The sequence below is a fragment of the Phoca vitulina genome, unplaced genomic scaffold, assembly GCF_004348235.1.
Source record: "Phoca vitulina isolate PV1807 unplaced genomic scaffold, GSC_HSeal_1.0 scaffold9, whole genome shotgun sequence".
NCBI classification, from domain to species: Eukaryota; Metazoa; Chordata; class Mammalia; order Carnivora; family Phocidae; genus Phoca; species Phoca vitulina.
The window spans coordinates 37,852,080-37,876,776 of NW_022589712.1; the positions used below are offsets into that span (position 1 = coordinate 37,852,080).

At 35.6% G+C, this 24,697-nt stretch overlaps 1 protein-coding gene across 1 annotated transcript in view; it reads right to left on the reverse strand.

The window, feature by feature from the left end:
* Window positions 1-288: 288 nt before the first annotated feature.
* The window catches only part of RNF217 (ring finger protein 217), a 144,527-nt gene continuing 120,118 nt past the window's right edge, over window positions 289-24,697 (reverse strand). Inside the window, exons 4-6 of the mRNA XM_032407948.1 lie at window positions 15,950-16,151; window positions 10,204-10,275; window positions 289-8,814 (exon numbers count right to left, since the gene is read on the reverse strand). Of these exons, the coding sequence (XP_032263839.1) occupies window positions 8,741-8,814; window positions 10,204-10,275; window positions 15,950-16,151 (348 nt within the window). The 3' untranslated portion in view covers window positions 289-8,740. The remainder of the gene's footprint in view (window positions 8,815-10,203; window positions 10,276-15,949; window positions 16,152-24,697) is intronic.

The following is a 24,697-nucleotide window of genomic DNA, read 5'->3' on the forward strand; positions in this document are numbered from 1 at the left end:
AGAAGAGCAAAATAACATTGTACAAAATATCTTGGTATCGATAAAGCCCACTGTGAATAAATAATTACATGTAAATAGCAAACACCATGGTTCTTCAGCATCTGTGTGGAGGTGGGTTACAAATAACATATTGCTAAAGACGAGTTGTAGGAAACAGATCAAATTCTTGAAGGTCCATATATTTACCTTTATTTTTAATGCTTTTTGTAAAGTAATTTTGTCCTCATTGGAGCTAAAAAGACTGATAGCCATTCCAACTTCCGTTTCAAATTTTGAAGATCAGCATTCTTTTTTGCAGCTTAAAAGTACATTTCAATAACAATGGCTTCAAATTATGCTGTTTAATATCCTTTTTTTTATTCTTTAGCTTAAAAATAAACACTGAATTTAAGAAAAAAATATTGGCTAACCTGCTGTTCCAGAGATAATACAGGGGGTTAAATGCAGCCTATATATACCTCTAAAGATACACTGTCTCATCAGCACTTTAAATATAGGGGCCAAGGAACACTCACAAAAAATATATGGCTCTTTAGGTAAGAAATAAAGTCAAGTGAAAAAAAAATAAGGCACTAATAACATATATAAATGTTATATACTCTCATCACACAAAGCACCATATGGAAGGTTAAAGAAGTATACATTAGTGCTATTGGAAAATAGGAATAAACCCAGTTTCCCCTGACTTTTATTCCTCAATTCCTTCCTTTCTTTTCAGTAATTAATGTATTTAAACACTAAAATGGTAGGGGAAATTATAAATTATACTAAAAGCACAATTCATGGAACCAACAGCATGAAATAATCATTTGGAAATAAGTTGATTAACAATGTAAGAAGTTAAAGTCTTTGAATACTCCCTATTTTCCAACATTTTCAACCCAACAGAATTTGTTTCTTCCTTTCCAATTTTCTTTCAGGGATTTCTACATAATATTATCATCTATTTTCTCATTTTATTTCTACTGCCTCTTTTTAAAAAATATAGTCAAAATAGTTCCCTCTACATAGTTTTATGAATACCAAAGTTAATAGTATGGTCAATGAAATGTAGAAAAAGTTAAAAAACAAAATCACGTACATATTTTCCAATGTCATTAAAAAAGAAAATCTCTTTTCAGCTAGGCTCATTTTAAACATGAGAAATATTGTAATTTATATTACTTGGAAATTGGTTACAAATTTTGCAGAAAACAAAAAATTTCTGAATATACAGCAATAACAGATTAAACTTAAACTCAAATGTATTTCTTTTTAGCATTTTACACTCTGAAAAAAGAGAACGTGAATCATTTAATTGTCCCACAGTTTTGCAATAGGTATACATACATACAGATATATCTGTTTCATGAATATATCTTATGCCAAATTTTGTTTAAAATAAAAACAAAACAACTAACCATTGTGGTTTCTTTATAATGTGTTAAGTTTTAATTACACTGTTTTTGTGTTCCTTCTACACAAAATTATTTCTTTGATCTCTCAGAATTTACTACTTATTAATAATTGATTTCAAATAAACAATAAGATTGTCAATTAATTTTTACATTAAAAATCTGTTAAGTTGTTCTTGTCAAGGTAAATGGTAATGTATATCTATAAACCAATTACTCTTCTCGGTGTCATAAGAAATATAAGGTTGGTCTACTCTTTTCAATGCCAAATACAGAATTTTAATTATGATGAAAATGATCAAAAATAACAAAATTAAGGTATTGTCATATGGAAGTTAAAAAAAAAAGGCCTTAAGGAAGGGGCTTATAGTCAGCTGATAAAAACTCATGATGCTTTATCTAGAATTTTCTTTATAAAGCATGCTAATTTTCTATAAACTAAAAATATTCAAATATATAAAATATTTAGCTAGTGTTTACTTGAAAGAATCAGTAAAAGTATATTTGGACATAGAGGAAGGAATATGTTAATGAAAAAATATTATTTTTGAGAATTTGACTGGATTATTGAGACTATTTCCCTACCTGGGGCATGTGGTGAACCCCTTCCAGGAAACTGATGACCAACAGCACAGTTTGTCAGCTGTAAGGAAAAACCTGCAATGACATTATTTCAGCAATTTCTGGGGCCCTTTAATACCCAAGTTTGACTTTCCCTTAGGTTGTTCCATATCATATACCAAACCTATGCTAAATATATCTTGAGTGTACTTATGCCTAAATGGTATCACTGAAAATGTTGAACATTTGCAAATGACAAATGGTTTCTCTAGAATAAGGCTAATGTCGGTTACATTCAATGTTACTACTTTATATTATCAAAATGTCTAATAATGTTCACAGAGTATGAATCCATGGTCAAATCTTATATACAAATGCTACACTACATAAATCCAGCCCCAAGTCCAAGCTGTAGGACTTTTTGCTGACACAAAGATCGAACACCAGACATGTGGCAATTTTGGATGAATCATGAATGATTTGGGATCAGGTTGGATGAATATCCACACGTGCTTTCTGTCTAACTAATAGGCAAATGCAACACTGATTTTACAATATTCATGAAGCAATTCCTGAAGCTTGGTCTCAGAGTATTATTAGGCTCTCTGATCCAACTGACATCTTCTCATTCATTTTATTTCTTGTCAGAGGGGCTGGGCAGGGTAATCCAACTCCTATCAAGAGGAGGGGCAGTGTTCCAGGTACTCCTCATACATTTCAATTTACAAAGTAAGCCAAGGTAAATGATGTTCACTACCAGAGCCAAATTATGGAGTCCTTTCAGTATTTGAATTTCATTTCATTAGTCAACGAGTCAATGGTGAGATGGAATTTAATCCACAGCTGGCCAAGATGGGAAGGGGACAGAAGAGGGAAAAAGCAAGATAACTAGGAAATCTAAAGAAAACGGGAACGGGATGCTGAAGTACATGAGCATTACTTCAAAAACAGGGAAGAAAGTCATTTAGTATTGATGATAAAAGTGACAAAAATGTGGGATAAACTTGAAAAACAAAATATTTTCTATGCCAATGAGTCTGTATAATCTAAGTGATATGGAGTTAAATAGACCTAAGGAAATTTCTTTTATAAGGCAAAAGAAAGTGGCCAAAAAAAAGGCAGTGGCAATATTTTGTGTATTTAAAAAAATAATTTTTTACCTTGTAAGTCATATTGTTATTCTCAAAACAGTCACTTTTTTAGTGAAAAAAAGAATACAGTTCATGATACAGATAATTACATGCTTCTACAATTGGCACTATATACGGGGATCTAAAGTATGTGATACATGACGGCTTCAGCTAATGCCCCAAACAGACAATTAATTACAAGTCTCACACTACGTGACTCTCTGCTTCTTGGATTTGGATAAAGTCAGCTAAAGTACTACTCTCAGAACAGGGATGTCCAGTAGCAGTCCCACATAAGAGTTGGCTATGAAATGAGTATTAGCCCTATCCTCAAAACCAGAGTTATAAATGAGTTCTACCGCATTTCTCCTTTAAAGATTTGCATCATTGGTTTGCACTGAAAAGGTAACATTTCACAATCCTGAAGACACCCCAATTTTTGGAACTCTGATTTTGTTCAGACCATGTATTAATGATTCTCTAAAGTTATTTCAGTTTTTTTACATAATTGTAGATGTATATATTAAAAATGGGATTTTGCAACTTATTTTCCAGAGGAAGAAGATCATAATTAAATTATAAGAATGTTTAAAAAGTCATGCTCAAACTGGCTGTTGGGGATAGTTTTGATTTACTATGTTTCTAGCCAGTGGAATTCCTTTTATAGATTTCATGAAAAATGAAAATGCAGTTAAAATGCGGTAGAAATTAACTTAATATTTTAAACAAACATTCCAGCTAGGTTACTAAGGTAACATTAATTACTTGTTATGTTTGAGCTGATATCAATTTTTAGAATTACTATAATTTTCGGAAACTCAGCTACATTTTTTTCGGGTATGTTTTACTTGCTTTAAATTTTCAGCTCTGATTTCTACCCTCTCCTCCCCCCACCCCAAATTTAGAGGTGACATATATTTACTAATACTGTTATTCTATTGTCTCCATCAAAATATATGCAACCTCTTCTTTAATTCTGTTGAATTACTTAAATGGCACAAGTATTTTAAAGTGCATTATTTCACTTTAAGGCTCTATTTATAATAGACACTAACACAAAACAATAAAGCTGACCACAAGAAAAATTACTTTCAATAACTGGGATAGATTTCAACTATAGATATGAAAAGATAAGCACGTAATCCAATGTGAAGACTCACATTAAGGCAAACGTGCAGTTTGCTCCTAAAATTGAAAAATAAAATGGCTTTTGGCATGATTTTTTAAAAAAATTCATACTAAAAGAAGCATACCAATTACTCTCATTTAGGCCACTAGCTTTTTCTATAATTGTAAATTTAACAGGCAGCCTAAAGTCTAATGTTACAAACAACTGCAATGTTTAACAAGGGAGAAGATGGATCAACGTCTTGGCAGATGTACTTGAATTTGACAAAGCTCAGGAAGGAATACCAGTGCTTTGCCCATGCCAGAGTGAGCTTTTCACCTGTCCCATTCCTGCTCCTCTTTTGCAGTGAAGAGGAGCTAATTAGAGTTATCAGAGGAGTGGAGAAAAACCAGGTTGGGGAGAGTCATCAGGGACTGGACGAGATGACAGGGGTCTGATGGTATTTTAGGGGACCCAGGGGTCATTTGGGTGGTAGGATTGAATGCGAAAGGCTCAGCTGGGGGCTTGGGTGTCAAGAGATGATGGGTGGCACAGGACAGGGAATTTCCAGACAGGCACAGCCAAGCAAGCACAATGAAAGAGAACAGGTTGTGATCAGATTGTGTTTAATAATCTTTGATTGTTTTCCTGTCTGTTCTACCTTTAGGATCAATAGCACCTAGCAGAAAATCAAGGTGGTGGCCACAGGTTGTTGCTTGTACCAAAGGTTTGACCCCTCTCCTCTTCTTAGCTCCACATAGAGGTCTTAGGGAACTTCGGGGATTCGTTGTAAAAGGAATGTTTCATGTGATTTCAAATTTATGAGCATTCCAACAAACTACCAAACCTTACAAATAGTCAAATTTATTTTTTGTAGGTAATTGTGGTCATTCATAATTTCCAGCATATGCTTCCTATTTTTCACAATGGCATAATTAAGTTCCTTTGTGGTGCAACATGCATGAACATGGATAGTGTTTAAAAAAATGTGACAGACATTATCAGTTTAGCTATTTGCTTTAAATCCCTCAAATTTTAAAATGAGGCAATCCAAATATCAGTGTCCCTTACAGACATCTTGTAGACATCTCACATTATCTTAGAAACATCTCATTGCATTTTTTTTTTTATTGGAATAAGATGGACTTTCCTTTATACGTTTTGGCCACATATTTATTTGGCTAATCAAGCAAGGGGGGAAACTATCCTGCAAAAGATGCTTTTCTTTAAAAACTCCTACATAAAACTCCTACATAATCTTTCTTTTTCGCCAAGAAAAGGGTCTCAAATATAGCATCTCTATGATCTCATTCACTGAAAAAGCGTTAAAATTTTATTACAAATATCTTATAAAAAACAAATTTTGAAAGTTATGGAAATGTGTACATAAAGTGATAAAAATATATGTAAAAGATCTTCACTGATGCTTTGTAATAGAGAAGTAAAAACAATCTCGATGTCCATTCAACAGGGACTCATTAAGTAAAGTATAGCCCCACAATGGAATATGTAGTAATTTACAAAAGAATGAGGTAAATCTATTTAAACACTTATGGAAAGGCATCTACTAATGTATAATAAAATGAAAAATAGTCACAGGACATTAAGACTACTGTTCTATTTGTATAAAACTAATACACACGAACATATACAAACACACTTGTATATTTGCACAAAGTTTCTGGAAGGACATATATCAAAACATTAACAGTGGTTACCCCTAGAAAATAAGGGGTGGGGTGGAGCAGATGAATTTGTATTTTATAATTCTATATGGTTTCATTTTTTTAAAAGGAGTATATATTACATTTACAATAAAAAAATGACAAGCTTTGGATAGAACGATACTTATTTTATGTGTATGCTTCTTTTTCTAATGTAGCTTTTAGAATTTATCCCAAAAGTTACTACTGTTTAACTTTCATTGTTGGCACTAACATATAAATAATCCTTCTTATTTTCTTCTTTCTTTTTAAGATCTTGATGACACTTAGTAAAAACATTCACAAATTATTACTTTAAGTCACCATCAGGGAAAGGCCTAATATATACCAGCTTTGAAAGAGAAAAATGCATACATTAATTTAAGAAATCTATGCAATAGAAAAATGAAAAGCCTGTGCAACACTGTGTACAGTATCTCAAGCATTGATGAAAGAGCCTTCACTGATGAAAGACACCACGTTGTAACTGGAAAATTGGAACGTTTCTAAATAATATAAAAGTATCTCCAAAAGATAAGTTATTCAAAGGAAGGAATAAAAATCCCTGAGTAGATCAAAGACAAGATATACAATAACCTAGGAAAATAGATTATCTAAGACCAGAGAGTATATTATTTAGCCAGTTGGTATATATGCATGTGGCATTTGTATTTATATGCAGCTATGGAAATATTAGATATGTGTGTATGCATATTTACATATACATATACATACACATCATACATAAGCATATCCACTAGATTTAGAATTCATGGCATTCACATATGGTCGAACTAACACCTAAGTCCAGAAAAAAATGAATTTACAAAAATTAAGCACTCTAATGACAGAATTACATGGATTTAGGATAGAAATTTTCATTCTCTTGTTTTAATACTAAAGCACATAGAATAGGCACTCAAAAATATTTGTCGGCTGGATGGATGAATGGTAAGATGAATTTGTGAAATTAGAGCGTCACTTTTCCTTGCATCGTGTTAGGTTTAGAAACAGGCCATTGTAGGATCATAAATGTCACACCCTCCTCTAACTGAATGTAGAATAGCCCAGAAACTGCAGTATAGCTAGCCTGAGTGTTATTCAGAAAGAATGGAAGTGTGCTAGCTCATTATCCATGCAAGTAACCTTCACTATCATGGACTTTTTAGGTCTGATAAAAATGATAAATGTTTTTCCATTTCGGAGCCCAACAAGACAAACTATCCATGTTAATGCATGTTTTATCACAGAATTTATTACCATTCAGATAAGGCTGCTGACAGATAAATGCTACATCTATGCAGATAGTTAATTTTAAGGATTTGGAGTCAAGTGGAAACTTCAGGCTTCTTAGCGGTCTTTACTTCCGTTCTGCTGATGAACTTCCATGATGAAAACAAAGGAATAACATAGTTTGGTTGCTTGTCCTTTTCTTATTTTTAAAGACGTCTCGGTTTGGTAAAACTTCCTGAAGATATTTCCTTCATTTTTCCAAAAGTTGTTTCTATTTTAGATAAACCCATGAACACAAAAAGCTGTGTTTACAAATTACCCCATCCATAAGAAGATATCAACACGTTTGAGAGTATTTGAGCAGTAAACATAAGAAAAACCCTTCAAAACTCTATTTTTTTAAATGAAAATCTTGGGAACAGATTAAAAAAGATAAAAAAGAGAGCGAGAAAGAGAAGAGGTAAGAGGTTGGGGTTTCCAATACTATCACAACTTGACCTAAAGCAGAATAATCTATAATTACAAGTTGATTAAAAAATTAGCAGAACAGTGATTTGTTTAAAGGCTTAAGCAGTTCTTGCTACAGCAAATTTGTTTTTTAAATTAACTAATCCTGTCTGAAGGATTTGTTCATTTAGTAAAGCATGTATGCCAAAATATAAAAAATCCGAAAAGACTGAACGTTCTGGTCTTGAGAATTTCCTAAAAGCAGCCTATCAGTTTCGTCAGTTAATAAAGTTTGATGGTCCTCGACGTGACATTGCACAAATTTCTTGTGTGTGTGCATGTGTGTGAAACAGAGAGAGCAAGGAATAGAAAGGGTCAACATCAAAATAGCCTGTTGTCTACATTGACTTTAATTCAGTCCATTACCAAAATATGCCCAGAAAGGAACGATCATCCTTAAATATGTCTATGAAAATATGGAAAATAGTGTAGAGGCATAGAACCTGATGAGTACAAGGTTATTGGACCTAGTTTTAATACAGATACTTATATACACATACGCTCACACTCCTGCACAGATACACTTCAGTAACTCATGATTCTTCTCATTAATTTTGTTTCACTAGTTCCCTTTTGGGCATTGAGATTTTTAACAATTATAGCATCTGAAGGATGAAGGAATTATGCTGCACAGGCCACAGACGAAAACAGGTGCATATGGTGAGCGTTCGTCTTCTGCAAGGTGGCCTTGCTTTGTACAGGCGGCATGGTTTCAGCTACTCACCCCAAGTCTCAGAAGAGGGCCTGGAAGGAGGTTTAGGTACAAAGACCATCCAAACAACGCGCAGGAGAGGCATGCTCAGACAATTCTGAGGACAACTGGTTCTTAATGAAAATATTTTCTTCCAAGAACCAGTAAGAAGGTCAGAGTTATGATACAGATATTCATAGTCTACGAAAGTGACCATTTTTTTAAAAGCAGCAAACTGTGTAAGGAAAGGAATCAGGATACCATGGAGAGACTGCAGCGAGCCAGAGGCGTTGTGGCCTGCACACAACCACAGGGGACAGGACGGGGCGGGACGGGACGGGACGCAGTGTTTAGCGTGCCATTCTGTGTGGCTCCTACCCGCACCGGCTTCGTTCCACGAAATCATCCGCATTTTACCAGTGCATTCCTGTCCGTGATCGCTTTCTCTGTTTTTTACAAAGGCAATAGATAGGAAATACAAATAAACCTGAGGATAAAAAAAAGATTAAAGCTAATTAGGAGGAGAGGCATTTAGGTTTATATATTTGAAAAGTTTCCACTTTCCATTTTGCATTTTGCAGTCATTTACAAATGATCGCTACTTGGCAACGCATGCGGATGAAGATGGGGGAGACACCTACCTTGTGAAATGTATTTACTTCTGTAAGATTTCATTCCGTGTTAGTTTCTGCAATTCTCTGCCCCTTTGAACAACCTCTGTGGCACCAGTTTGAATATGGAACCATGTTTTCTATCAAAATATCCAATCTTAGGTTTGTCTTCTTTATTATTCCTAGTCATATCATTTGTACCCTGATAGGACACTTCGGTCTCGGGCAGGACAGCACATTACTAAGGAACACGGGCTGTCGAGCTAAATGCCAGGTTCGATTCCCAGTTCTACCGCATCTGAGGTCCTAGTAAGCCTGATTTCCTCCACAGTAAAATGCAAATAATAACAGTACCAACTTCCTAAAGTCCTTCCTAACTACTTGTAAGAACAAATGTCAGTTACTTTACAATTCTATCCATCCCATACATGTAAATAGAACTTTACGTATGGAAATTTATTTTATTTAGAAAGGAAAAAAGAAATCCCATCTACTATGGGCAACAGTCATCAAAGCAATCTTTATCTATAGTGTTTAATTTAAAATTCTCTAAAGCAATGGTTCTCCAAGTGTGGTCCCTGGACCGGCATCATCAGCATCACCTGGGAACTTCTCAGAACTAGAAATCCATGGGCCCTACCCCTATATGGGATCAGAAACTGAGGGTAGAAACCAGCCACCTGTGTTTTAACCAGTCCTCAAGGTTATCCTACAGCATGCTAGAGTATGAGAACCAGTGCTTTAAAATACATATTTCACTATACTTGTATGAATGAAACTATACAAATCACTCATACATTTTCTGTTTGTCAGTGCTGAAGTATGTGTTGGGTATATGTTCACATTGAAAGTATCTTTTTTACTCAGGGTCCATTTTTACTAGAACAAACCAATTATACAAGGGTATACCAGACCTTTTTCCTTTACGTTCCAACCTAAACTCAGAATTGGAAAATTTGAGTTCTAGTCCTTCGGACTCTTTCATTAAAATACTAGTTGTATTAACTTTGGTATTAAAAGGGAATTAATAATGTTTCATAAGATACATGAATCAAAGTCTTTATAGACTGCAAAAGTGTCACACAAATACATCCTATATGAAACACACTCCTCTGAATCTATACATCATATGCTGTTTGCTTACCTAAAGCAAGCATGCAACTGATATGTCCACTTAGTAACTGACTCATATTATTACATTTACACTCATATTCTCCTATGGCACTCAGAAAATTCTAATCTCAGATATGTTAAGTGTTTCTTACCGATTACAACTGCTATGGCCCCTAGTGCTAATCCCAAGACCAGGATTAGAGGTGCAACGAATAATTTTCCAGCTAGAAAACAAAAGGCAAAACCATTTAGAGTCTTAAAACTAATTTATCAAACAATTTCAGCAATGCTTCTTAATACCGCAGTGTATACTGTTTTTTAAGAAGTCTGATTATAATTAAGGCAATATTTCTCTTAGGAAATGGATCAGGTGTAGAACAAATATACTTATGTAAATTCAGTAACTCCGCAGAAGTCCTGGGCACATTAGTCAAAGGTCTCATAAATCATTTAAACTTCATAACCAAAAAAATTCCAAAGTTACAGGTCACTTTATTCTATCAGGACCATTCATCTTTGTGCTTTTCCTTTAAATATCTTTCATTTTTCAAGATTCTGAAAGATTAACAAAGGAGTGACACATTCAGAGTTGGCAGGAGAAAATCTAATTAGCTCACAAAATGGAAAGCTAGTAGGTGCTATAGAGGATTACATCCAAGCCCACATCTGGAAAACTGATGGACTTACTTCCTGGGTCCAAAGAAAATTAATAATATGAACACCTGGCAGACTGAACTACAATTGGGATGCTTAAATATTGTTAGAGGGGTGCCTGGGTGGCTCAGTCTGTTAAGCATCCGACTCTTGGTTTCAGCTCAGGTCATGATCTCAGGGTCCTGGGATCGATCCCTGCATCCCGCTCTGCACTCAGTGGGGAATCTGCTTGAGGATTCTCTCTCTCTCCTCCCCCCCAATTCATGCTCTCTCTCTCAAATAAATAAATAGTATCTTTAAAAATAGAAATAAATTAATAAATATTGTTAGAGAAAATTACCAATTACTAATAAACATACAGTATATTTAAGGTTATTCAAATGAATCACTTTAATAAATTCAGAGAAAAAAACTGATGTTGCCAGAGGGGAGGGGGGGTGGTAAGGGCAAAATGGGCAAAGGGGAGAGGGCAATATAGGTTTCCAGTTATGGGATGAATTAAGTCACAGGGATAAAAGGCACAGTATAGGGCATATAGTTGGTGATATTGCAATAGCAGTGTTTGGGGACAGATGGCAGCTACACTTGTGGTGAGCACAGCATAAGGTACAGAGAAACTGAATCACTGTGTAGTACACCTCAAATTAATGTAACATTGTGTGTCAACTAGAGTTAAAAAAAAAAAACAAAACACAAATTGGAAGGTCTGCATTGGTCTCATGGAAAAAATAAAATAAAATGTGAGAAAAATAAAAGGAAGCACTTATAAGAAAGCTAAGTGCTGGTCAGGTTGCCAAAGGATGGCATCAACTAGCACTTTTTTCCTAAATAAATAGCTGAGCAGCGATTATAGTAAGTGCTAGTTTCATGTGAACAGGGCATGGATTTCACAGTCAGAATTCCACTCACTTTGAAAGGCACTAGCAGACACGGAAAGAGGGTAGTAGTTAATACCTTGTTGTGATACAGTAACCTGGACCTTAAGGCATGTGACACGGCTGCACAATTCAAACACAAAAAGAGGTGAGAATGAATGGAGGGGCTTTGCCATTTAAGGATAAACCAGCGACACTACTTTACAAATTAAGGGCAGTAATTTGGAATAAGCAATTACATAAAAAACCCAGAAATATAATGCTGCCATTTGTTGGAAGTTTGTCAGAAAAATATTAACTTTTTTATGTTTAAGGAATGGTTTTTGGAACCATGACCAGACAGATAGAAAATACAGCTTTTAATATCTAATTTAAAAAGAAGACTATTTAACGGACCCATGTCTAACCATGGGTTTTATTTATATTTTTCGCCAATGACAGAATCCAATTAAGCAATATGAAATCTTACTGAACAATGACATTTTCTACATTCTTAAAGCTATGCTTAATAGTTGAGAATATATTGGCCTGCATATTTTATTTTTATTTTTAAAAAAATATTTATTTATTTTTTTGGAGAGAGAGAGAGAGAGCGTGAGCAGGGGGGAGGGCAGTTATTTATTTATTTTGGAGAGAGAGAGAGCAAGCAGGGGGGAGGGCAGAGAGAGAGGGAGACAAGCAGACTCCCTGCTGAGTGGGGAGCCCACCTCGGGGCTCCATCCCAGGACCCTGAGATCAGCACCTGAGCCAAAACCAAGAGTTGGACACTTACCCGACTGAGCCACCCAGGTGCCCCTGGCCAGCATATTTTAAAAGAATCTGTTCTTTCCTGTACCCCTGGTTCAGTATATTCATTCATGTTTTCTTTTTAAATAATTAATATATTTTCATAATAACAATGAAACATGATTGCAAAGTAATAGCACTGATTTTTTTCCCCAAAATATCACAGAACTTGAAGAACCAATGTGCTCTTTCTTTGGGAAGTAATAAACTTATTTCGATCATGTAATCAATGTTTAATACATGTTTAATTTTACTTTTGAAACTGTTTTGAGGAATTAAGCACACCTCTCATAATCATCCTCACATAATCTCACATCCTCACATAATCTAATCCTAGATTATTAACAATTCATTTAAAATACTATTCTCAGTAGCTGAAATAATATTCTATTATACCCATATATATATTATTTAAATATTTAAATAATTTAAATATTTAAATATTCATGTGCTTACTTTTTTGTTCCTTTTTTTTTTTGCTATTTTAAAATATACCTGCAAATAAACCACTGTCAGCCTAGATTTGTCATATTTTAAAATGTCCTTCACTTTACTATCCAATTTCTTTGCAAAAGAATTGCACAAAATTTCTAATTCGTTCAGTAGTGTATGAAAGTCCAGCATTGAGTATTAACAAGAAAAACTGCTAATCAATAATTTTAAAAAATCTTTTTTTTAACTTACACTTCTTTGCCTACTAAGAGCATTGAATATTTTAAAAAATGTTTATTGGCTGCTTGTATTTCCTCAATTCTGGTTCCAGACTTCATCTTTTTAAAAAAATTGGATATTTATTTTTGGAGGAGGCTCTATTGCTTTTGTTCATATAAATTATCTGCCACCTAGAAATCAGTTAAAGACCTATATTTTCTTTACTATTATACGCTTTAACTTAATACTTTGAGCATTTGTATATAATGATATGAGAATTCAGTACTTTTTCTCAGTCCCTTTTATTCCCAATGCCATTCATTGAATAATCTGCCTACTCCCACCAGGGAGACAGCCCCATGTCAGAGGCTGCTAAACTCATCCTCAAATCTCTGTTCTCCCTTATTCTTTAGGAGCAGAACCTCTGATCCATAGCTGGGCACATGGTCACATGGAATGCAACCATGTTTCCCATCCTCCAGCTGTGAGAGCAGAGCAGGCCCTTTCTCTGCCTCTTCCAAGGACGTCTGGAGGCTGCAACCCCAAACGGAGGGAGCAAACTGGATTACATCACACAAAGACAAAGGCTGGGAGGGCTCTGCTATCATCCACCTTCTCTCTTATATGGCAGGGAGAAGCTAGGTTTGTGACTTACAGAGTCATTCCTTTTCCAAGCTTTTGGGTGGCTGGGAGAGGTATGGGCCGCCCTATTTGGAGCTAGGGTCCAACAGAAGTTAGAAGCAGCTGTACTGGAGGCAGGAAAGCAGGTGTGGGAGAGAGAGCTTTTCTGAAAGCCAGATGCCCCCTACTTTGTCAGGTTTGTCCGACACACATGGGCGTGCACACACAGTAGAAAATAGGCCCCAAACAAAACCATTTACAGAAAACTGACCATAAAATAAAATTTTAAATAAAAACAGAAAAGACTGTGCAGAAAAGATATTTCTCTGCTGACAATGTTCACTGGCTGGGCATTTTACAGGCTGTTAAATAACTCAATTCTATCTTATGACCCGAGAAGAGGATTCTAGAAGCCTCTAGGCAAATGAGAGGACCCAAAGAGAATGCATCTAAAATACTACTGGACAAATAGGGCAAGAGATAACTTCCCTTATTTAAGAACGATTAAAGCAAATAACAGAAAACAAAAATAAAAGATTATTAAAATAAAAAATGGAAGGAAACATCTTGCCACAAAATGTCACTGAAGTAGGAAAAAAACCCTAGTAATACAGAAAATATAAGAATTTTGTGTTTTTTGGTGGCTCTCTGTATATACAGATTTACAAATAGGTTACAGCTCAAAACTTAATTTGCAATTTAGTATCTTCATGGTAGTAATGTTGTAAATAGGGGTTAGATTCCCTAGCTATCCCTCCAAAGTCTATTTAACTAATAGGTAAATATTGGGTATACAATTATAATACATACAAGCAAATAAACAACAAATACATATATTACAAGCAAGTAAAGAGGAAAACACTGAAAATCATTAAAACCAATCTTGACTATATTGAATGCTATTGGTTGTGAATAATTACATTTAATTAAAGCTCAAAAAGGATATTTCATAGAGATCATACAAGATTTTAGAAAACGACGGCACTGGTTTCCATGTTAAAATGAATTTTAAAATATATGTTCTAGTTTTACCTGATAGAAATGTGCCATTAGCACCAGCTTTGTTCTGATTAGCCATGGTATGATTCTAGTAAGGTGAGGGGTTTACAGTAGTAATGAAGTGATGGAGGCTTAAGGCGAGATAAAAAGAGATTTTCATGAGGTAACTAGGCAAAAGTCGGTAGCAAAGGGGAAATGTGGAAGACATTAAAAAGTATTGTACATCCATGAGAAAGACTCTCAGAGGAGGAAATATTGGAGTTTTGTGTAATGAAAAAGAGAGGAAGAAACCTCACAGTGGACACACTCCAGAGAAGTAGGGAGCCATTGGAAGAAGCAGTATGAGGTCAGAAGAACACTGTATCCCACAAAGGTGGTGGCCTCAGGCCAGAGCAGGAATCTGGGTTTATGTTTGTGTATGTGTGTATGAGACCGTGTGTTGTTGAGGACAAAGAAGAGGGTAAAAACTCAATCCAAAAAGGCATTTCATTTGGATATTTAAACTTGGGTTTGTAGGCAATGAGGGCATTTGATACTCATTTCATTAACTGTTAGCTATTAATATTAATAACACAATAGAAAATACATACAATGGCCTCAACTCTATAGATACAATAAGACTCCAGTACAGGACTCTGAAACATAGGGATATTTATTTATTTTATTTTTAAATTTTATTTATTTATTTATTTATTTATTTATTTATTTTGGTCGGGGGCGGGAGAGAGAGACTGCATGCGCTGGAGAGCAGGGAGGGGGGAACAGAGGGAGAGGGAGTGAGAGAGTCCTAAGCAGGCTCCATGCTCAACACTCAGTGAGAGCCTGAGGCAGGGCTCGATCTCACCACGCTGAGCCAAAATCAAGAGCCTGAGGCTTAACCGACTGGGCCACCCTGGGGCTCCATAAGGATTCTCAAAAACTGTATTACACGTCCTCTATGAATGAATAGAGTATATGTGTATGACCTGTTGCTGGCACTGTCAATAGAAAAATAAATGTGACATCCCTCTCATCAAGTGGCTTACAATAAGGCTTCAGGAATTTAAAAGATCAATTTACATTTCTGCAGTATAATAAATAACTTGGTTTTTTTTTTTTAATCTGCTTGCTCATATAAGTTGTGTCCTGCTAACAAATTTAAATTTCCATTCTAAACTCAAAAGTAAAGAAAGTATCTTCCTCCTGTTTTTGGGTAAAGTCCCCACTGGAATACCTGACATGTGCTCAGAATTATCATGGCTAATACATTTGAGTTCTCTTATCACCGCTTACTTCCCAGAAAACATCCCTATAAATCGTGTTGGATACTCACCACAGACCGACCCTCGCACTAATCTCCTTAGATGAGGTCTCTCTGGGAGGTAGCGATATTTGCAGCCAAATATACTGAGGTTTGATGTGTGGTCTCCAAAGAAACGGAGCTGGCGGTATCTTTCCCCACATCGATAACAAAAATTAGTGTTACATTGTGAGCAGGTCATATGGTCACATCCTTCAGTTCTCTGGATGTGGATCTGTATCAGTGACAGAGGAAAAGACAAGAAAAAGTTATTATAATTTTTTAAAAAGTGAAATCTGGCAAGTGTTATCAAACAATCAAGTTTCACCAAAACAAAAGTCTTACATAGCATTCTTGTGGCTGCCAGTTTACTTATAATCACACTGTGCAAGATTGTGTTTGTATCAAATACTTTAACATGTGTAAAGCTCCATAACATTTCAGGTACTCAAGCTGTTGGCTTATTTTGACCAACATGTAAACAGACACATCCCAAAGAAAACTCACTTATCTCTCTAGACATACACCTAACTCAGTGGTTAGGAGGCAATTTAAAATGCTGTGAAAGTATATTTTGTTTATGCCATGATCAGCAAGAACGAGGTGATTTGAGGAATGAGAAGAGATGAAGAATATTCCTTAAAGGAAAGGATTATGTAAAGCTCTGTGTGCATAAATAAGAAGGCACAGAAATCTTTCTTAAAAAAAAAAAAAAAGATTTTACTTTTAAGTAAACTGTACACCCAACATGGGGGCTCAAACTCACAACCCTGAGATCAAGAGTCACATGCTCTATGGACTGAACCAACCAGGCACCCTGAGTAGGAGTCTTTCTTTGAGGAAGGAAATGAGAGTAACTCTAAGTGTATTCACAGTACCATTTCAGTTTCCAACTCTAATGTCATTTGCAAGTATGTTTCCAGGACTGTTTATATAACGCCTTCTGTTAAACTCAGTGCCTTCCTCTATTGTTGCAGTCAAGTTACATGTAAATACAGCTTTGCCCAGAATGTAACAAGGATTGTACTCCGATAGTCTACCAGGCACCCAGCATGGGGGTCACTGTCTCAAGCACTGAGGCCATGTTACAATAAAGATATTATTCCTTGAGATATAATTGGATACTTGGCTCAGAATCCTATGGACACTCTATATAAATTGGGGCCATCTTTCATTCAAGTACATGCACCCTTGTTAGGTGAATAACCATGAAAGAGAACTTAACATTACTTCATAAAAAAAGAAAAAGATTTGGTTACACTGTCTAACCCTTATGTGGTTAAAAGAGGATCACCAGAAATAGTCTTCCCATTTCACTACAGAGTAGGCATTTGTTATATTCAAGTCACATCCCACTCATTCTTGTTTATTTATATATTTATATTTATATATTAGTTCTTTGCTTAGAAAATTTATTTAAAATAGCCCTAATACCATTCTATTATAAATTTCTACACCTGACTTTGCTTTGAGATGAGTGTGTCAGAAAGTGTTTTAATGTAATTGGGAACTTCACAATTAACATGTGAGTTGAACGCACCACTGGTTGCCTCTTTTCAACGAAGCCGTGGCTGCAGTCCACAACTTTACAGTTTTTAAAAAGTAAATTCTATACCCAGCATGGGGCTTAAACTCATGACCCTGAGATCAAGAGTTACATGCTCTACCGCCTGAGCCAGCCAGGTGCCCCAACTTTACACATTTCATTTGAAATCCTACTCTCCTTCCCCTGATACACAAGGTAGTTCCCTGAACTTCTGCAGTAAGTACAGTTATATGTTTATATTTTTCAAAAACTTCTCAACGATTATGGAAATGAGATCAAATCATCCAGGAAAGAGAGAAGATATATAATGTGAAAAGAGAAATTTCAAAGTTGGGAGATAAAGAAAGTTATCCATTACAAAATATAACCTTATTTCATAGTTTTTGAAAATAAAAATTTTGAAATTGCTGACTTCAAATCATATGCAGTATTTCAGCTTTAGTGATTCAATAACCAAAATTCTGAACTTCAATTTAAAAGAACATGAATTTTTAGAAGGACTTCTGAGGGTGCTTTTAAAATAACAATACATAGTAATCATAGTAATGGTGAACGTTTCATTTGATAATACACATATTTGTGAATCCATCCTCTACCCATCTATCCATCCATCTACCTACCTACCTACCAACCATCTATTCACCTACCTATGTACCCACCTACCATCCATCCACCCATCTGCCTATCTACCTATTACCTACTATCTCCATCCATCTACCTGTTTACCTACCCACCATCCATCCATCCATCCATCCACCTACTTTAACCTACCTACCATCTATCCATCCACCTACCTACCTATCTACCTATCGGAGAGCTTCTAGGCGAGGATAAAAATTTTGAAGAAGTAATAACTAAATGAAGGGCAGCACATTACAGGCAGCACAATGACTGGACATAACAGGCATTTACTAAATGATAACTGAATGTACTAAGAAAGCAAAGTGTACTAAGTGGTTGGCAGGACATTTGGTATTGAAAATCATTAGGCTGATTATAGGTTAAATGTCCATTCCATCCCAGTGGCTGATTCTTGGCAGGTAAGCTTTAGCTCCTAGGCAGGTTGAAAAAATCTGGGCTTTGACTTCATGAAGCCCTGTGTTTGAATTCTGGCTCCACAAGCTGTATAAAAAAGAGGTTACTTCTTGCTTCAATTTAGATAATATTACTTACATGAGAATAAAAATGTGATTATATATATATATATATATATATATATATATATATATATATATATACAGTGCCTAACCCATTGTTTGGCACATACTGAGTCAGATCAATATAATGTTGATTCCATCTATCCCTTCCCCTTTACCCACCTAAAAATGTGAGAAATCAAATGCCTGATCAATGTAACTGCACACCCTCTGATTGCTGGGTGGTCCCCATTCTTATGTTTTCATATGGGTAATTTTTAGGTTGATGCTAAACTGGAGAGTACCTTCCTAGATAGGCAAGGATAGTTTGTAGTCAGGTGCATACTAGCATCTCCGGTCCAGGGTTATTGAAAAATCCTTATTGGTCAGTAGAAGCAAAACTTGCTTTCCCTGCTATTGGCCACTTCATCTTTTTAAATTATATTATTTTTTTTCTTTTACCTGACAGTCCAGTAAGAGTGAATCCAGATTTTGTGGGACCTGAAGATTATCTAATTTGAGGGACCCTCCTAAAGGAGAAGAATGTAAATTACAAATACAGTTGACCCTTGAACAACATGAGGGTTAGGGGCACTGACCCCCTTGCAGTAAAAACTCTGCCTATAACTTTTGACTCCCCCAAAATTTACTAATAGCCTACTGTTGATCAAAAGCCTTACCGATAACATAGTCGATTAACACTTATTTTGTATATTTTATGTATTACATGCTGTATTCTTATAATATAGTAAGTTAGTGAAAAGAAAATGTTATTAAGAAAATCATAAGGAAGGGGGCACCTGGGTGGCTCAGTCGGTTAAGCATCTGCCTTCAGCTCAGGTCATGATTCCAGGGTCCTGGGATTGAGCCCCATGTCGGGCTCCCTGCTCAGCGGGGAGTCTGCTTCTCTCTCTCCTCCCCGCTTGTGCTCTCTCTCGCTATCTCTGTCAGTATCTGTCTCTCTCTCTCAAATAAATAAATAAAATCTTTAAAAAAGAAAAAAAAGAAAATCATGAGAAAATATATTTATGGTGAATCTGCACAGTTCAAACCTATATTGTTCAAGAGCCAACTGCACAAGTTAGATACAAGGCTTAAGAAGGGACTTTTATAGGTGAGGGTCTCCAAGGCTTAAGCTCTTTAGCTTCCTGATAATTTCTTGCCTAGTCCAGCACTTCCCCTCTTGTGCCTGTTTCTGTGAACGATTCTGAAGAACGATTCCTGTCACCACAACCATTTCATAGTCATGGCCTTCAGGAATAATAGAGGCCAGAGGTTCTAGTGGACCCTTGAACTATTTCTGATCCTTCTTTAAACCCCTGAGCACTAGGAGAAACCATGTTCAAAGACAACTGCTGAGCACCCAAAATAAAGGTTACTTCATTGTCTACTCAACTTAACCAATTTCTTGGTCACATAGCATAGTGTTGTATGTGACCTATAAAGGGAAAAGGACGAATATTTGTTTAGGGCCCATTATGTGCCAAGCATTGTACATAGATTAGAACTTTTAAGCCTCATAACTGCACCATGAGACTGGCATTCTTATTCATAACCTGAGCTCAGAAAAGTAATCTGCTTGAGTGAATGGAGAAAGGATTTTGATTCATGTCTGTTTCTTTGTTATGCTAAGCAGCCTCTTATTATAAACTTAAAGATAAAAACAGAGGGTCAATAGTATCCTTTGCTAACTGACAGAACAATCTTTGTGCTAGTCAAACAAACGTGTGTGCTCTTACACACAAGGCGTATCTTGAGTCTTTCTGCTTGTTTTAGCTGCTCTCTGGACCAATTTACGTTCTTCCTGTAACACAATATCCAAACTTTTTCTGACAGGAGACATTTATTAATAAGTTAAGCTTGTCACTGACGTTCACTTGGCTCAAAATTTCACATACAATTGTCACTGCCGTTTTATATCTGCTTGTAACATTGCGTCATTGGTTTCTAAAATCTTTATGCGGCATATTTATTATTTCATTCAAATAGTAAAGACTATAATTTCTAGTCTCTTTGAACAGTCTTCCCTTTTCTCTCTCCCTTTTTAAAGATTATATTGTTATGTAATCTCTACACCCAACATTGGACTCAAATTTACAACCCCAAGATCAAGACCAGGCACCCCTTTCCTTATTGCTAAAATAATATTCTGAACAGAGCAGGCAACTAAAATATTGTTAGTTCAATAATCTTTCTGCACAGGGAGTGATAAAATTTTAAACTCTATAGTAACCTTGCACATTGCAGGATTATATGGTTCTAAAGATTAATTTGAGTATCTTACACAAGACAGGCAATGATTTAATTATGAAAAAGTGGTTTCATAATTTATCAGCCTTCAAGTACACAGTGCTTCCTTTAATACTATTGTAACTGTCTCTTGATTATATATATTTCACAATTTGATAATTACAGAGAAATGAACTGACACAATGTGAATTAATATGCAACAGGAGACATTACTTTTCACATGTTGTAAGCAAGTTGTAATTCTGAACTCCTAACACCCAGGGGATAACAAATTTCATGTGCTAAATGAGTGCCCTAAGTATATTGTTAAAGGTCACCCTTTGACAATGCCATCTTTGTTTTTAGAACATAAAGCTTGAAAACATGCTTTGAATTATATTTACATAAAGTACATTTTATTTCTCAATGAAGCTGTTTTTACTCAGTATTATAGCTTCAAAATATTCATCATTTTATCTCTGCTACAAAACATTAATTTAACATCAAAATTCTGGTTTTACTTAAGAGATGGAGACAAAGTATGACAGAAAAGAAACTCCTAATCTATTAGATCAAACTGACTACTCATAAACCACAACTCTCATTTGATTTGTTATTACTCACAGGGTTTCTTCTCTCCATCTATAATAAATAAGAGTGGCTGATACTTAAAAAGTTGAATATTTAAACACTAAATGTTGCTTAGACCTCTCTAGACTTATAAGTCATGAAATGAAATGTTCAGAATATACTAAATATTGCTTTAAAAAGAGCTTGAGGGGCGCCTGGGTGGCTCAGTCGGTTAAGGTCTGCCTTTGGCTCAGGTCATAATCTCAAGATCCTGGAATCTTGAGCCCAGCACAGTTGGGCTTCCCGCTCAGTGGGGAGTCTGCTTCTCCTTCTCCCTCTGCCGCTCCCTGAACCTTCCCCACTCATGCTCTATCTCTCTCTCAAATAAATAAAAAAAATATATATATATATATAAAGAGCTTGATATTAAATCCACTTTATAGTTGGTCAGAAATGACAACATGGACCTTTTTTGAGTCTATGACATTCCTCATAGGGCTAATATATTAACACCTGTAATAAGGTATTAATTATAAAAACCATACATATATATATTTAAGTATCTGCCATCCTCAAGTTGTTTACATTTTGTTTAGTAAAATGCCCACAAAGTATCTAAAAAATAGAAGTAGAATCCAGCCTTTAATTTTCATATAGATTCCACTTAATCATAAGGTGGAAGAATAACAATAAATGAACTGCTAAATATCTAACTATTTTATAATTAAATCAGTACACATCCCTATGGTGCCTGGGTGGCTTAGTCTGTTGAGCATCCGACTCTTGGTTTCGGCTCAGGTTGTGATCTCATGGGTTCTGGGATCAAGTCCCATATTGGGCTCCTTGCTCAGCGGGGAGCCTGCTTCTCCCTCTCCCTCTTCCTGCCTCTGCCCTGCTTGTGTGTTCTCTCTCTGACAAATGAATAAATAAAAAAATCTTTTTTAAAAAGCAAACATATACACAAACCTTCAAAGATCTTATAAAAATATTATGAACCTAGAATTCTTGTCCAACTATAAAATAAATAATATATGAGGGCAGAAATAAAACATTTCCAGAGATGCTAAGACTCCTCTGTACCTTCTCTGGGGCACCGCTTAAGGAAGCACTATAGTAAGTGAATGAATGTGAAATTCAAGAAAAGGCCATTTAAGAACATACAAAAAATGTTGCAAGAAGTCTCAGAGAAAAAGCTGGAAAGCAATCAGTCTAATTTAAAATAGAAAGTCAGGTGGTTTAAAGAACATCTCCAAAAAATAACAATGGAATATATACCAAGCACTAAAATTCCTGAGGAGTAAATATTAAATAACATGGTAATTAAAGTGGGCATTTCTACTCTCAATAGAGGAAAAAGAAAAACAATGAGAACTTTTAGGAAAAACAAAACAAATGGCATGTAAGTTCCAAATATGAGGTGTAACAAAATATGGCACAATTGAGTGATTGATAGTGAGCAAGGATGCTAGAGGCATTTTTCCTAGAAGTTGTGAATTCACAGAAAAGACAATATAATCCTAATTCCATAATTATATGTTCTTGATTGTGGAAACACACAATTGGTTTTTAAATGTTAGAATCATCCTTTAGAAAAAAAAAAGAGAAGTATTAAATATTATATTAGAATAGAATGTGAATGTTATTAAATTTAACAATATAAAAACAAAGTTACAGCTTAGAGAGAATGGGAAATAAGGCAGAAGAAGAAAGAACTATAGGAGGGCTAGATCCTCATATGTCATCTAAAGTTGTTAGAATATTGAACAGATGTTTGAGTACATTATTTAAAGGTAAAAGATAATCAAAAGAAGAACTAAAGTAATATCAAAAATTGGAAGGAGAAGAAAGGAAGGGGATACATAAGTGAAATGAGTGGTCACCTCTGATAGTAGACTACATTGCAAAAACAAATAAGATGTCGACTGCAAAATTATTTGGTGTCTCCTGCTGTGTTAGCTTCTCGAAGCCAATACTCTGGTAACTTTAGTTGTGTTCCAATGCACTGGTTTTCTTTGTTATAGAGAATTTCATATATATTTCAAGTTAAATCTTATGACTTACTCATGATGACAAAGTTTTTTTTTTAAAGAAGATTTTATTTATTTATTTGAGAGAGGGAGAGAATGAGCCAGGGGGAGGGGGCACAGGAAGGGACAGAGGGAGACAGAGAAGCAGACTCCCGCTGAGCAGGGAGCCCCGACAGTACTTAATCCCAGGGTCCTAGGATCATGACCTGAGCCAAAGGCAGACACTTAACCAACAGAGCCACCCAGGCGCCCTGACAAAGTCTTTGAAGAAGAGTGTAGAGTACTGTCCAATGCTTATTCCCCAGAGGAGAACTGTACTATAAATTAGCCCCTAATTTTCTTCCTTCTTCTTCCCCATACTTCCCTTGACCCCATGCTGATGTTCTCAAAAATCTTCAGATGCCAATCCTGCCCTCTTTCTCACTTCCTTCACATTCATCTTCATCCCTTCCTCTCTGTGACAGTATACCCCTTAGCCTGCCAATATCTCAGGTGTCTCCCCATCCTGATAAATCCTTCCTGTAATTCTGCACGACCTTCTGACCAGTGATTACCCTCACCCTTCCATCTTTCCAAGGTTCTTATTTTTTTTAATTTTATTATTATTATTTTTAAAATTTTATTATGTTATGTTAATCACCATACATTACATCATTAGTTTTTGATGTAGTGTTCCATGATTCATTGTTTGCATATAACACCCAGTCCTCCATTCAATATGTGCCCTCTTTAATACCCATCACCAGGCTAATCCATCCCCCCCCACCCCCTCCCCTCTAGAACCCTCAGTTTGTTTCTCAGAGTCCATAGTCTCTCATGGTTTGCCTCCCCCTCCGAATTCCCCCTCTTCATTTTACCCTTCCTACTATCTTCTTCTTTTTTTTTTTTTTTAACGTATAATGTATTATTTGTTTCAGAGGTACAGGTCTGTGATTCAACAGTCTTACACAATTCACAGCGCTCACCGTAACACATACCCTCCCCAATGTCTATCACCCAGCCACTCCATCCCTCCCACGCCTCACAATTCCAGCAACCCTCAGTTCGTTTTCTGAGATTAAGAATTCCTCATATCAGTGAGATCATATGATACATGTCTTTCTCTGATTGACTTATTTCGCTCAGCATAATACCCTCCAGTTCCATCCACATCATTGCAAATGGCAAGATTTCATTCCTTTTGATGGCTGCATAATATTCCATTCTCTCTCTCTCTCTCTCTCTCTCTCTCTCTCTCTCTCTCTATATATATATATATATATATATATATATA